Here is a 14,717-nt window from a genome sequence, read left to right as displayed (position 1 = left end):
TTTTATTCCAATGAGAGGAAGACTATTCCAGTGACGTCATGTGCATAATGACTATATCTGAACTACAAGCCGTGTCCATATTGACGGCAACGGTGCTGAAACACCACATCCTTTACTAACGCAGCCGTAGCTGTAACCCCTAAATTCGATTAGGCCTACGAGGATTTTGTGTGTGAAGACAAATGGCCCGTATGAACAATACGGTCAAGACGGTAGCTGTATAACCAGCGAGAGCAATGAGTAAAACAACTGCGACCTTGATTGGTTCTGCAACACACACAGGCAGATCGGAAGACTATTGACCATCACCCTGACACCAGAGTGAGGCAGACCCCTGTTGGTTAAACCCACCGTCACAGCTGACCCTTAGGGTGGAATTCTCCAAGTAAACTGACCCATTTATTTTCCCATTCTCTACTTTCCCCGGAAATCCACAACTGACAATTTTAATGGAGGACATCAACTGTATAGTCTCTAAGGTACCGGTTACCAGGAGGGTTTCGTTGGCAAACGACAGGCTACCAGTCGTCATGGCGTCGAAAATGCATTCAAATGACTCCCCACAGAGGTCCTTGATTTCTTGACTGATGAGATTTGGATCAGGAGTGACGAAATTTGGGGAGAATTCAGGGAATAGGTACGTTTTGTAGTCGTAAGGGGAAATGTAGGTAAAAATGGAGTCTTCCTCGGCAACTAACCACTCCAACCCTAATTCATGAATCTCATACAGCGATGCATTAGTGTTTAATGAAGAGCCATTCAGATATTGTAAATCGTCATTCGGGTCTTCGTTCATATTACCCAACAGACCATTAACTTGACCTTTGAACTTTGTGTCCAGTTGAGCAATAAAAGACATCACTTCTGGTTTGACGTAAACGATGAGAGCAACACCAGATTTCAAAGCGATTTTGATCTCTGATAAGTCTCGATTGAAGCTGATTCGAAGGCCCTTGTGGTATTGAACTGGAATCGGGCTGGAATCCTGGAGTATCGTTTCACCATCTACAAGGATCATGGTATGATTCATGTTAGACCTTTGCACCTGCACCTTCGCGGAATCGTTGGTCTGAATGACGACTGCAGTATACACTGATGCGTTGGTATCTCGGTAGACTTCCATACGGGCTTGGAAGGTCAGGTTATGAAGAACCGATGAAGCCATCAGGAACTCTCCAGCTCCGTTGAAGGTGAACCTCTTCCCGTCGAGACTCGTGATATGAGGGTCTCCTGTACCTCCAGCAGGTCGAGGAGGGACGTACTCAGAGCAGTCATCTGATGGTCGTTTGTCGTAATACGCCTCACAGTTGTCGGACAGTTTGCAGCATCCGAGCCATGGCAAGACGTCATACCATTGATGGAGCCAGAAATGATCCCCAGGTGCGAATCTATCGGCTGTTCCTCCTCCAGGGGAGCCGACTAGGATGTCTCCATTATCACCATAGCAACACTGCTGACCTGAACCTGTTGACGAGGATGTGGTCGACCTAAAACAGTTCTTCGCCCCGGGGTGGAAAAAGGAATTGAAGAAGTTTGCTTCCACAAAGTTTAGCGAATTCACATTTGCTTGATTTGAAGTACAGGGGCATGGATCTAAGCCAGAAGCAACATCATCCAACTGACGACTGAAAACTGAACATGGGATATTTGCAACTGATTTGATTACGTGCATTAACCCAGAATAGATTCTTAGAGCGTAAACGTTGTCCCTTCGACGCCGCTGTTTGTATTGAGTGACATAAAACGCTACAAGAGAAGGTTCGTCACTTGTGGGATTGATAACTGTTTTCAAGTCCACGCCAAGAATATAAAGAGTGCCATTGTTGCTAACATTACTTTTTACAGCAACTCCTTCTATTAGAACTGGAAACCCATTAGTGTTGTAACTTGAAACTCGAACCATCACCGTTACTTGGGAAACGTCATCACCGACTAATGTGCGATCCCAGGAAATTAAGATTGGGTCAGCTGAGTTGAGATCAATGACACGGCTACCGGCTTCTTGGGTCATCTGCTGGACAGTAACGAGTGGTGGAAGGTCTTCTTCTGATGGAATATAAACGACACCAGAGTATGGAAAGGTGCTACCACCATCTAGGGATACATAGACTGCTGTCAGACCATTCTTGTAGAAGGCAGGGGTAATGCATTCAAGAGTATAGCTGCCGGTTCGAACACCATCAACCACAACATCTCCAACACCTGTAGAGAATTTGCACTTTCGATCATTACTAACATCATAACTGTATTGGACGCAAGGTACAGTGATACTGAACCTTTCTCCACCAAGCTCCCTCAGGAAGTATGGTGTGAAACTCAGATGCTGCTTGTTACTATTCAGGGACAAACCTGCAGCGTAACCGTATGTCTCATCTGCCTCGTAACCGTATACAATAACAGACACTGGTGACGACTGACTGTCGACGTAGTAAACGCCTTCCCCAATAGGTACTTGGATAGTAATTGAGATGTAGTCAGATTCAGGAACGTCGTGCTCATCTATGGATAGGATGCCGTCAGTAACGATGATTGGGGCGTTGTTGAGGTAAACAGTTTGACGTGCATCTCTTTTCACGACAATGGTGATGAAATTAAAGAAACCCTCTGCATTACCTCCAGAATAAGGAGGCGTCGTAAACCCAAACCTAGACCCAAACTGCTCTACAGCCGGTACCTGTATCAGGGAAGGATCGACAGTAAAGCCGTCAATTGTCGCTAGTTGCTGCATCATCAAAATCGGATTCGTTGAGGTTACTACACCAGAACCAGCTAAAATTCCCTCCCATGAGTCTCCCGCATTTAATGTTAGAGTCTCCCGATACGGGATTGAAACATTAGTTCCTGGAAAGTAGGAAACAATGTAGTATTGGTTCCTGTCTGTGGATCGGGATGCGGTGTAAATGTGCTCCTGCCCCCAACTCTTAACGGGTACCAGCTGCTCCGTTAGCGTATCGCAATAAGAGCCAGGGTTAATTTCATATTCGCTGCCACTGAACACTGCGATGGGTTTGTCAGCTTGAATGATGCTCCCGGTTAAGTCATCCGCACTTTGTATCTGCACGGCTTCTTGGTAACTCAACGTGAAACTCAGAATGTCACCTCGGCCGTATGACCTTCCTTCAAATGTTGCAGTTCCTTGCATTGTCACTTGAACGTTGGTGGAGTCTGTGTCAGTTCCAATGATGGCAAAATGGCCAGGACGGGTACCTGTTGGCGTTATTACCACGTACTGCATACCCAGATTGTTCGTTGGAATACCGAGGAAGGCGTCCGTTGTAAAGTCCTGATACATTAAACCGTATGCAGAGACCTCGTTTGTCGCAGATATATGGATGGTTTTGAAGCTTCTATCAGTGTCGGCCATTGTCAGTTCTACAGGCACCCGCACTTGTTTAAATCCACTTTGATCTACATCAAAGGTTTCTGTGAAGGGCTTGCCACCAACTTGATGTTTACTGCTTATGGTCACACTTGTGGTTTGCTGATTGTTGAATGCAACCACTAAAATGAACAACTCTCTGCTTGATATCCCGGTTTGGACGTTATCAGTAAAGCCAACAATGAAGTGTGTACCTCTAGATATCCCACTGCAACCTGGCGCAATAGGTGTGAGTTGACCTTGAGCTTGACCTTGATGGAGTGCAAGTATGGTGACCAACCAGACACAACAACTCACCACGCTCTCCATTTTGTAAACTGAATAGAAAATGTAAAGATATAAAGCATCAGTATACAGGAAAAAAATCACTTCATTTTGCCACAACCGATTCTTTAAAGGCAGTGGACACTATTGGACCCTTCCCATGAAATATGTGAATTGCACATAGCGCGTGCGCACTAACGTTTTGGTTGGCAAATTGAGGGAACATCGCGCTGTTTTGTACACGGGTAATTGGTGCGTCACGCAGACGCGATTGCGCGTCTGCTTAGTGCACAACTCTATGGCGTTTGCCAACCAACAGGGTCTGTACACATGCGTGAATGTAATTAGCATATTTCATGGGAAGGGTCCATTACTCAAAGTATTTATTAGCATAAAATTTTTGATTTGGTAACTCGTAATGGGGAGCTGTTGATAGTTCTACAACATTGGGAGAAACTTTTTCCTCTGAAGTAACGTAGTTTTCGAGAAAGAAGTAATTTTCCACGAATTTGATTTCGAGACATCAGAATTAGATTTTTAGGTCTCGAAATCAAGCATCTGAAAGCACAAAACTTCGTGTGACAAGGGTGTTTTTAAATTTCTAGCAACTTTGACGACCAATTGAGTTCAAATTTTCACAGGTTTGTTATTTTATGCATGTGTTGAGCTGACTGGTCTTTGAAACATTTCCTCAAGTTCTAGGTGTGTACTGAAATGATCCATCCTTGTTTGTGTGTTATAAAATGGCAGCATACTGCTTGTGTTATTATAAGTGGAAAACGTGTCACACTCTCAAAACTCCGGTGCCAGTTTGGACCCGGTTCTTGGCTCCATATCTGGATCAATGTGACCCTGAACCCTGTTTCATAATGGCTCAGATATGGGTCAAACTTGCGCTGTATCTGTAGTTTAAATCCCAACACATTACCGGATCAGCCTGAACCACAGTTGGGTCAAGCCCCGGGACCCATGATCCGGATCAATACTGACCCCGGGGTGCGATTTTACAATGGTTTCACAATGAACTAGTCCTAATATATAACTTAGGACTAGTCCTATAGAAGATATTAACAACTTAAGGCTAGTCCCAAGTTACTCGAGACAAGACTAATTCTTTTTGAAGTCCAACATATCTCTTCATTTATAGCCTAAGTAATCTATCCTTATACTACAATACAAACTCATCTGGAATCATTTCACATAATCCATGTGCATGAATGAACAACATGTTTTATTGCCATACATCATGTATAAGGTATTTTTCATAATTTTCCGTCAAAAGACTCATACGGCTGATTGCCTTTGCATGAACCATCCAAACATGCGTTGTCAGTGGTAGGAACTTGCTTTTTATTGGAACCTCTCACAGGATTCATACCTCTGATTAGTCTTGAAGTCAATACGGTAATAGACTGTGCAAGTCTCGCGAGAAATTGAACTTCCGGGACCATTGTGGTCCCAACCTAATGGAGTTTTACGTTGGGGAGATTTTGTTCTGTCAATAATTTTAGTTTAACATAAGTTATGACTCTAAAAAGTGAATATGTTCTTGGGAATGTAAAAATAAGTGATTAAAAACAGAAAAGTAAAGTCAATTCAACAAATTAACGAAGAAAACTAAAGAAAAAAACTTGACCTCCAGTTTCCGGTTTACTCTAAACAATTAAGAATATTACCCAATTGACGTTCCCATTATCGCTGAACCTATGTGATGATCGCACCAATTGGACGTGATTCACAAACGGGGTTTGTTAGAAAAACCATCTAGGTCGATGTCGAACAGCGATCCTCGTCCCGATAAATGTATAATGTTTACGTTAATTTAAACAAAATAATTATTATGTACACGAATTAAAATAATAATTATACAAAAAGTACGTTATAAATAATAATCTTTAAGAATTTTTTAACAAATAACAATTTCAATACAATTTGGTTTTGTACAAAAATATACCTTTTTTCGAATTAAGTTCTCGTTTTCGCTACGTGCGAGACTTGCACAGTCTATTGTTAAGCGCGGTGTGTAGTTACAGCGCGGCGTAGCTACGGGGACGATACCGCACCCTCGATCCCAGTATGTGTGTGTGGGTCAGTCGCAATTAGAGCTGCCTCGCGCTACCTACGACTGTTGCATGTGTAACATCGCACTGTGACTGTTGCATGAAAGGCAGACAAATAGGCAGCGCCTAACGACTTGTCATGAAGTCTAACCTCTGATTGACTTTTTTTTGCAAAATAGTTAGCTTTATTTTTATGAGAACATTTCGGCAAATGGGCAGCCAATTCATTACGCTATTCATTTTCGCGCGAAATCGAATGCTACTGAAAAGGGTCATTCGATTTCGTTTTATGATGGTTCAAATTCGATTAGTTTGACCGATATGATCAATCAGTTTAAGAATTCATCAAAGCAGCCATCAAAGTCTCAGGTATGGTGGCCCTGAAGGGACATCGCACATCGCAAACGTGTGCGCATACGTATGCAATGTCGTGAAACAAATCGAGAATATGTGCGCACACGTATGCAATGTCGTGAACCAAATCGCGAATATGTGCGCACACGTATGCAATGTCGTGAACCAAATCGCGAATATATGCGTACACGTATGCGATTTGTTTTGCAATGTCGTGAACCAAAACGAATACCTTGTCGCATACCTTTGAATAAAATGTTTAATGATCTGGGGGGGGGGGGGGTTCGAGAAATACGCATGCGCGAACATGCCCCGCTCGCGAGTTGCGATCAAAAGTTTCAATATGACAGCCATTTGTACAGCAGTATAGGCAAACGCAGTCAACAACGACCGCTACATTGCGGCCGTGATTTCTCATGTAATAATCAATGCAGGGTTATGATACTTGGTTTAAACATTACTTTTGTTCAATTTTCAAACACTTGTCATGTTTTTTTTGTTTCACTGTAAGTTCGGATAAAGGGCAAATTAGAGAAAGCTTAAAGCTGCTGCTGTACACATGTTAACAGATCAACCCCCCACCCCCACTCTCTAAAAATAAAGGTTACCAATCGCTTTTTTATTGTTTTATTATTATTCATAATTCATGTACAAACAGTATTTTCTTATTAAATTATTACAATATCAACAGTTAGTAACAACATTTTTCATTCAGTTGTGATAATTTTTAATGTGTGAATTCTGAGTCAAATAAACTTTAAACTTTAAATTTAAAGTTGCAATTTTAGAATATAAAAAAACACCATGCACATATATTAAAAAAATTGTCAGGCAAAAATTCTGACTGTGACTGGCACCCGCATACGTAGATCACCAACTTAAGCCTAGATAGCTCAGTTGGTAGAGAGCCGGTACGGAGGTTCAAGTCCCACTCCTCCATTTTGCTTTGTTCAAGCCCAAATCTTTAAAACTTGACCAAGTAATTTTTTTACTTGAACTTAAATTTTATTACAAGCTGCATGGATTTACAAGGGAATTTGAGCTTAATCTTCTCATTTTAAAATGCTTTACAGACGCTGATCCAAATAAATGTGTGTGCAACAAGGGTGCTTTTCTGTCACATTTTCTTGCAACTTCGATGACAAACTATAAGCCCAAATGTTCACAGATTTGTTATTTCATGCATATGTTTGGATATTTACCAAGTGAGAATAATGGTCTTTGACAAAATACCAAACGGGTCCAGGGGTCGATTTCACAAAGAGTTTAGAATAGTCTTAACTTAGGACTAGTCCTAGGAGATATTAAAAAAAAAGTTAAGGTTATGTCCTAAGTTAGGATGAGTCACTCGTCCTAGCTCGAGATAAGACTAGTCTTAATTCTTTGTGAAATCCGTACAACAGTAGATTTATTTGAAGGATTTTGTTCATCAACATATTGTTTTGTACACGAACAACTCTCTGCGACAGAACATACACTGCTTTCTGCGCGTTTACGTTGAATCTCTGTTATGTCACATAGGATGACCAATCTTCTGTGTATACACAATGCTTTGTTTTGCTACCTTGACCACCCTCTCATTAATATAATTCAAACAAGAAAATAAAAGACATATCACACACGTTTTATCTCAGTTTCACAAAACATTAACAGTTTTTTCAACTTTAATTGAAATTCACTCAAACTAATGCAACTGTCGTCATAATGTACACAAGGAATAATACTTTTAAATACTTTTTTTTTACATTATAATTTATTGTTTAAAATGACTTAAAGGAAGGGAAATGACCGATTCAATTTTGGTAGAGTCCCCTGTGATTGGGGGAAAGTTACAAGTCTCTACTCTTGTAAAATGGTGTAAATTGCCATTGTATTCGATAACCATTGCCCCGGAAAGTTATCGAATACAATGGCCATTTACATCATTTTAAAGTGAGGTTAGAGATATTTTTCCCCACTGATCACATAAGGACTCTATCTATTGGAAAAGAAGGAGTACATCACAAAAATGAATTGCTCATTTCCCTTCCTCTTTAAATAAGTGAACAACTCTGCATGTTTTAACTATTACACATTACCGACTTCAACCAGTCTCTATTGTCCATAAATATTGCATCAATAACAAAAACACGATTCGTACTACGTTTGTGTTCAATTCATAATGGAAATTGTTTCAAGAGAAACTATTAATTAGGGGTAGGTTCATACATTGGTGATGACCTTGATAACAAATGGTGTAACATTTTCAACCTAAAGACTACTGTTACAAAGATGATCATGGTTGTATGCATCCTGCGAAATGTTTTGGTCTGAAGTGCCCCTTTATCGAAAACAATCAAAGTTTGCCAAAAATTTGAACCCCCAAAGGTCGGCTTGAGGCAACTTACATACAGTTTCAAATGATCGGACAATGGAAACACTGGCTCAGTATTTCCAACTTCATAAGTATAGGCCTTTTGTCTAAATTTCTGCCAGTGTGCAAATGTGTACTGAAGGTGATGTTTTTGAATAAAATTGTGTTTTTCACATTGTTTAAAATTACTTAAAAGGGAAGATTTGTTCAGTCTTTAATGATTATACAATTTCAATCTGTCTATTATAAGCATTGCAGCAATAATACTTATAAAAACATTAAATACAGTACATACTTGAACTGGTTCCAAGAGAAAATGTTCATGTTAATTTTGCATCGGTGATAAAGAATTATAATTGTGTGTTTTTATCCATACACTGATGTAGATTATAAGCACTGTATACCCAGTACTGAGTATGCAGTGCTGACCACATCAGTGCATGGAGAAAAACACAGATATTAAGCCCAACAGGGTAACAGCGAACATCTGTAAAAAAAAAAATTCCCCCAGTTAGTGTTTTTTTTTTACATGTTTGTCACACCAAGTAAATTTTATGAAATTTCAAAGCTTATTTTTATTTTTTTTATGTATTATTTTTTTTCTTTTTTTTTTGGGGGGGGGTCATGAACTGAGACAAACCTATCCTACTTTATTGCTTGTTAATTCAAGAGTGAAACAGTTAAAAACAGTTAAAGCGTTCACTTTAACAAGAAAACTAGCTAAAACACTCAGGAATTTTGTTACATACACCATGTAGTGCTGTTTTAAAAAAAAACATTCAACTTTAGTGCTATCTGAACTGTTTTACTTCTACACCACCCACATTTCTTCAAAGTCTTTCAGCTTGGTACAAAGTTGTACAACTTTGTTATTGGGCCCTCCTTTGGTGTTGGAGGACCTCTTGCTGCCTCTTTCCGGTCTAATCTTGAACAGCAGTCTGCACATAAAAAAGATACAAAACTGTACATTATACACATCAATCTAATTCTGTATGCCAGTATCCACTTTAAAGTTGATTTGTATGATTATGCTTATTTGTCATACTCGTTGATGGGCATTGTTCTAAACAGATTGTAGTCTTAAAGGAAGTTAACAGTAGTAAATACTCTTGAGGGAAAATGTTTGTTAAAAAAATGTTTGTTTTCTTTTTTGACTATTGCTCTTAACCCTGCGCTGCACCATGCCAGTCAAAAGCGTCTATCCCCCCCCCCATCGTACAGTCAGCTGCAGTACGGTGTGAAATTGCGTGTAAAACTAATTTGGCTGCTCACAAACTCTTCTAACATGGTACCATTAGACTCAAAAACGTTCACTGAATCCACAGAACAGAAAAAAAAATGCAAACAAAATGTTCATGGGGGGTAAGCACACTCAGAAAAAAAACAACAACTAATTTTTGCAAAAATCCAACTTTTATGCTCCATTACACTATTGCACTGTTTGCTGCAGTACCGTGTAAAATAAGTATTCATTTCGGTTTACACTTGCATGTCTTAAGTCACACAAGTTTGGCAGGTAAACTAACTGGAACAAAAGCGGTTGTATCTTTGTTGGCATTTATGAACAAAATAATTGTGGTTGATTTATTCCAACAGTTTTACTGAATTTATTGGATTGTGCACTGTAGACTTAATCACACAGTTAAAGAGGGTCTTTAATGTCAAATTCAATTTTGTGATATACTTATTTTCCAAAAAATGCCTCCTTGGATGGAAAAGACTCATTAGTTGTTGATAATCCAATGACGTCATGTTTCAAATTGAAGTCACGAATGAACCAAAACAACCGGTACAAAAATGAACCCATTTTTCTCTTGAATGATGTCATGTAGGATGTTTTGAACGTTGACAAATTTTGCACTGGAGGGTATCGAATAGAATGGCAATTACACCACTTTAACATGAGGTAAGAGACTTGTAATTTTTTCACCACTCACATGAGGACTATATCTATTGGAAAATGAGTACGTCACATTAAAGCCGCTCTTTAAGTGCAGTTGAACTGCAGTTGTTTCCACTTGGCCAAAATGAAGAATAATACAAGTGCTTCAAAATAATTACCTTTGCATGAACTCAGGAGTAGCTGCAATATTAGGTGGGTATTGTAGATTGAAAACATAGAACACCACGAACCACATCTGAAGACCCTTGAGAAGATCACTGCAATGGAGTAGTGGATTCCTTTCGATGCAGACTGCACATTTTGCGCTCAGGAAGGGGTTGTCACCTGCAGCAGAAACAAGCATTTAAACAAACATCAATTTATTTGCAAATGCAAATAACAAAAGGACCAGTTTAGGTTATAAAATGAGGTATTTTTTTTTTACCAAATCTTTATTTACATCTACCCACAGTTAATATTTTTAAGACACACGTGGTAAGTCTAATGAGCATAGGAAATCTGTGGGCTTAAAATGTTGAATCGGTGACATTTTTTGTTGACCACAAAATATTGCAGTATTTTTCAGATGATCCAGGGTGTGGGAGTTTAAGTTTTTATGAAAAATGTTGGCAAGTTCACTTTACAATTTCAAATATGAGCACAAAGCTGTAGACAAAATGTCTTATTGGAAACAATAAACCATCTGATTTAAGATTGATTTTATTAAGTATGGGAAACACCATAGTTCCATCAGTAATACTATACTTATCCTTGTAAGCATATGCACAAAAATTTAAGTATGATTGATTTTCAACTCAAATGTACTTCAGGTGAGAAAATTATCATTCAATGTTCAAGTTATTATTAATGGTTAAATTAAATTGGGGAACTAAAATGTCAGTTATTTTCAAAGGTTTTTTTTACCTGCATAGGCCAGTACAGGACTATCCGTGTCACAGTCAAAGTCAGAGCTTCTTGCAGTTTCCTTTATACAGAAAGAAAAAGAAAACAAATCACAAACATGTATAACATTCAAAATATATAAATACCAGAGGCCATTTACAACATTGGTAATTACCATGACACTGCTATACTTTGTGTCCCTTTAAGCTGTTGTCAGCATTTCTCATAACAAGAGCATACAAAACGCGATGAATTTTTCACTGGTTATTTCATGATATTAAAAAGTAAGGGTTTAATATTGATGTTGTACTTGTACCTTTTGTCGATAAACAAATCCCGAATATATCTGGTTAAGTCAGAACTGGAAGATGTTCCCACTTGAAAAGTATTTAAAGAAAACTTTCAACTGATCCATTAGTTATTAAATAATTGGCGCACTACTTGAGATCGCGGCACAGTTTTCATTAACGGAAATTGGTCCAGCGCGCGCAGCGCCCTCTAGCGGTTGTGAACAAACCTACTACTACAGAACAGTACTACACAGTACTACTACTAGCAGTAGCACTCAATCGACAAAAAGATACAAACAAAATGGATCGTCACTTACTATACCATTACCAGACCAGAGGCCGATTTCACAAAGATCTCAAATTGATCGTAACTTCAAATCAATCGTAGTTGCTAAGTAAAGTGTGATGTCACAATACAAATCTCTATGGTGATACTGAAAATTTGTCATGCGATGAATTTTATTGCTTTGTGAAATCGGCCCTGGCATGCCAGGCTAAAAAATGTGTTTTAATGCATCCTCATCTGCTCATATGTTCACCACAGTGAGTTTAGTATAAATCAGCTTGCCAACCAAGTAAAAAAACAGTAGTAAGGTTAATAATAGGTAGGCCTAGGCCTAGTGTAGGAATTTTTAGTATAAAAAATTGTGACTGAAATAATCACATTCATTTTCATTTTACTGAATTAATTTGCTGATTTTTAGTTGTAATGTAATGTTACTAAGAGTAAGACATCTATGTATTGTCAGTCAGACTCAGATGATCGACTAGACATGTTGTAAAATACTACTAGTAAACTAGAGCCAGAGGGTAGGCTAATTTTAATTAACTGAAATTGGAAAGCTAGTAAAGCAAAAGACAAGACATTTCCAGAACCAGAAAAACAACTTTATAATTCATGTCCATGGACCATGGCAAACAACAAATCATCCCAAATCCACATGCAGCCTGTCTGTGTGTGTTGTGTTGACGTTATGCATGCACACACACAAACACACACAATCTGTCATCTATCACGTCTATCATCGATCTGACGATCGTCTGTCGCTAAACATGATAAATTTTCCAATTGTCATATTTTATGTTCAAGCCTAACGAGCGTTAGGCTTATGTTAACCATGTGACTTACAATAATAGTAATAATATTCATATTAATAACACAGAATAGTGTTCTTAATCTTACCTGTAATTTTTTTGTCGTGGAAACTGATCAGCAAAGGTCAAGTACAAACTCTTCCAAAAGTTAAGTGAGCGCACAATGTGACGTGATGGTGGAGAGAGCGCACGCGCACAAACGACGGCGGAAGATCCAGCCGGTCTGAACCAGTTCCTGCTGATCACTTTTTCCCCTTTTTGCCGCGCACACACACAGAAGACGACAAGAACTTCGTAATGGTACCCGTCTTCTCTTTGTTTAATGCAAAAATTTGAGGGCCACCAGGGAAAAATCACTGTAGTGTGATACGCTAGGGGGGACGATCTCTGTTAAATGAATTTTTTATCAATGAACCAAGGAAAGTTCAGAGCTTTCTAGTCCGACACCACAATGTTCCTATGATAGTAAATGCAATGCTTTTTTACATGAGTAGGGGCATATCCTGTAATCTTCGGACGAAAATTAGCTCTAGGCTACTAGGGCCTACGAGTCTTCATTCCAATTTTTACTTTACTGAGTAGCCTACACCACACATGCCCGCCCGCGCCACACCGATGATGAGGGCCGTAGTTTTCCCTTTCCAGCACTGATATTAAAGCCTAAATCCGCAGTTTATTATAGTGGCTAAGAATGGAAGGCAATTAGCTGCTATATCAGAGTGCAGTTAGTTCTGTTAGAGGACAACCCGGCTGTTCAGAAACAGCAGAATGTGTCAAATCCTCAAGGGTTCACTGTACCGTCACAAAATGTTCCTACAACAGCAGACTTACTTTAAATTTACAGAGAATAGGAGCACACTGTTTAGAGACTGCATATGTTTTGTATATTCACAGAGAAATAGGAAAACGGCAACTTCTGCTGTTCATTTTTGATTCTTTCCAACAAAAAAGCTACTGTGAATTCACACAAATTTTTTACAGTGTAACAGTGAAATAACCTGCAGCCGATTTCACGAAACTTTACGCAACTAGCTACTAAGTCCACTTGCGCAACCCCACGCCATAAACGTTGCGCAAGTGGACTTACGCAGATGCGTAAAGTTTCGTGAAATCGGCTGCAGATCAATTAAGTAATGTTACCTGATATTATGACGACTTTGCACCGTATCGTTGGAGCTTGAACATGCAATGTTTCCAAGTGAAGTATACAGTGAGTTATGACGACACCTTCCAAACATGCCCCCTTTGTATTTCAGGCCTTTTCAATCTGGTGATATGTTTAGGTTTTTAAAGGAACACGTTGCCTTGGATCGGACGAGTTGGTCACTAAAAAGCGTTTGAAACCGTTTGTTATGAAATATATATGGTTAGAAAGATGTTTTAAAAGTAGAATATAATGATCCACACAAGTATCACTAAAACTCGCACGGTTTTCTTTTTACGTCACGAACTATCACGGTCGGCCATTTATGGGAGTCAAAATTTTGACTCCCATAAATGGCCGACCGTGTTATTGGACGAGGTAAAAAGAAAACCACGCAATTTCGAGGCATATTTGTGTAGATCATTGTATTCTACTTTTACATCATCTTTCTAACCATATGCATTTTATAACAAACGGTCACAAAACGCTTTTCAAAGACCAACTCGACCGATCCAAGGTAACGTGTTCCTTTAATAGAAGTATGACGCATATGACAAAGGAATCTCATGAAAAGGTGTTTTGGCACGTACCGAGTTCTTTGATAACTCTTCATGGAAATACCCACATTTTCACCCATTGCTCAACGTCAAGGTGAAGTCCCTTTCTATTGTAAAGTTAACGGCTCATCGCACGCGATTTCACAATGTGCAAGGCTAGGCAAATTTTAACAAGAAAAAAAATGGTGCAGGGTGTTTTTTTCTTTCTTCATTATTCTCTTCAAAGACCATTCTTGTGCTATTTACCGCAACCAAATGGCTCAATTTTACCAACAAATGGCGCACCGGGTATAGTGGGCAGCTGTGTATTGAGTGAGTTGTGACATGGTAGGGACAAGTTTTCTTCGTCATGTGGTTGCTGTTCGCCATTATCGGTCCAAATAAAATAAACCGTAAATTGCGGCCAAGTATCGAAGGTGACATTTTTGTTAAAGGA

General features: G+C 39.1%; 1 protein-coding gene across 1 annotated transcript; it reads right to left on the bottom strand.

Moving 5' to 3' along the window:
- Nucleotides 1-284: 284 nt before the first annotated feature.
- LOC139949459 (sushi domain-containing protein 2-like) lies at nt 285-13,931 on the bottom strand. The gene is made up of 2 exons (XM_071947805.1): nt 13,721-13,931; nt 285-3,696 (listed from the first exon to the last, which is right to left on the bottom strand). The coding sequence occupies exon 2, from the start codon at nt 3,686-3,688 to the stop codon at nt 296-298; it is 3,393 nt and encodes a 1,130-aa protein (XP_071803906.1). The 5' UTR covers nt 3,689-3,696; nt 13,721-13,931; the 3' UTR covers nt 285-295.
- Between the last annotated feature and the right edge of the window lie 786 nt (nt 13,932-14,717).

The sequence above is a fragment of the Asterias amurensis genome, chromosome 17 (assembly GCF_032118995.1).
Source record: "Asterias amurensis chromosome 17, ASM3211899v1".
In the NCBI taxonomy this organism is placed as follows: domain Eukaryota; kingdom Metazoa; phylum Echinodermata; class Asteroidea; order Forcipulatida; family Asteriidae; genus Asterias; species Asterias amurensis.
This window is presented reverse-complemented; position numbering and strand designations above follow the sequence as displayed.

Coding starts and splice junctions, on each gene's coding strand:
- LOC139949459 (XM_071947805.1), bottom strand. CDS start 3,688: ATGGAGAGCGTGGTGAGTTGTTGTGTCTGGTTGGTCACCATACTTGCA.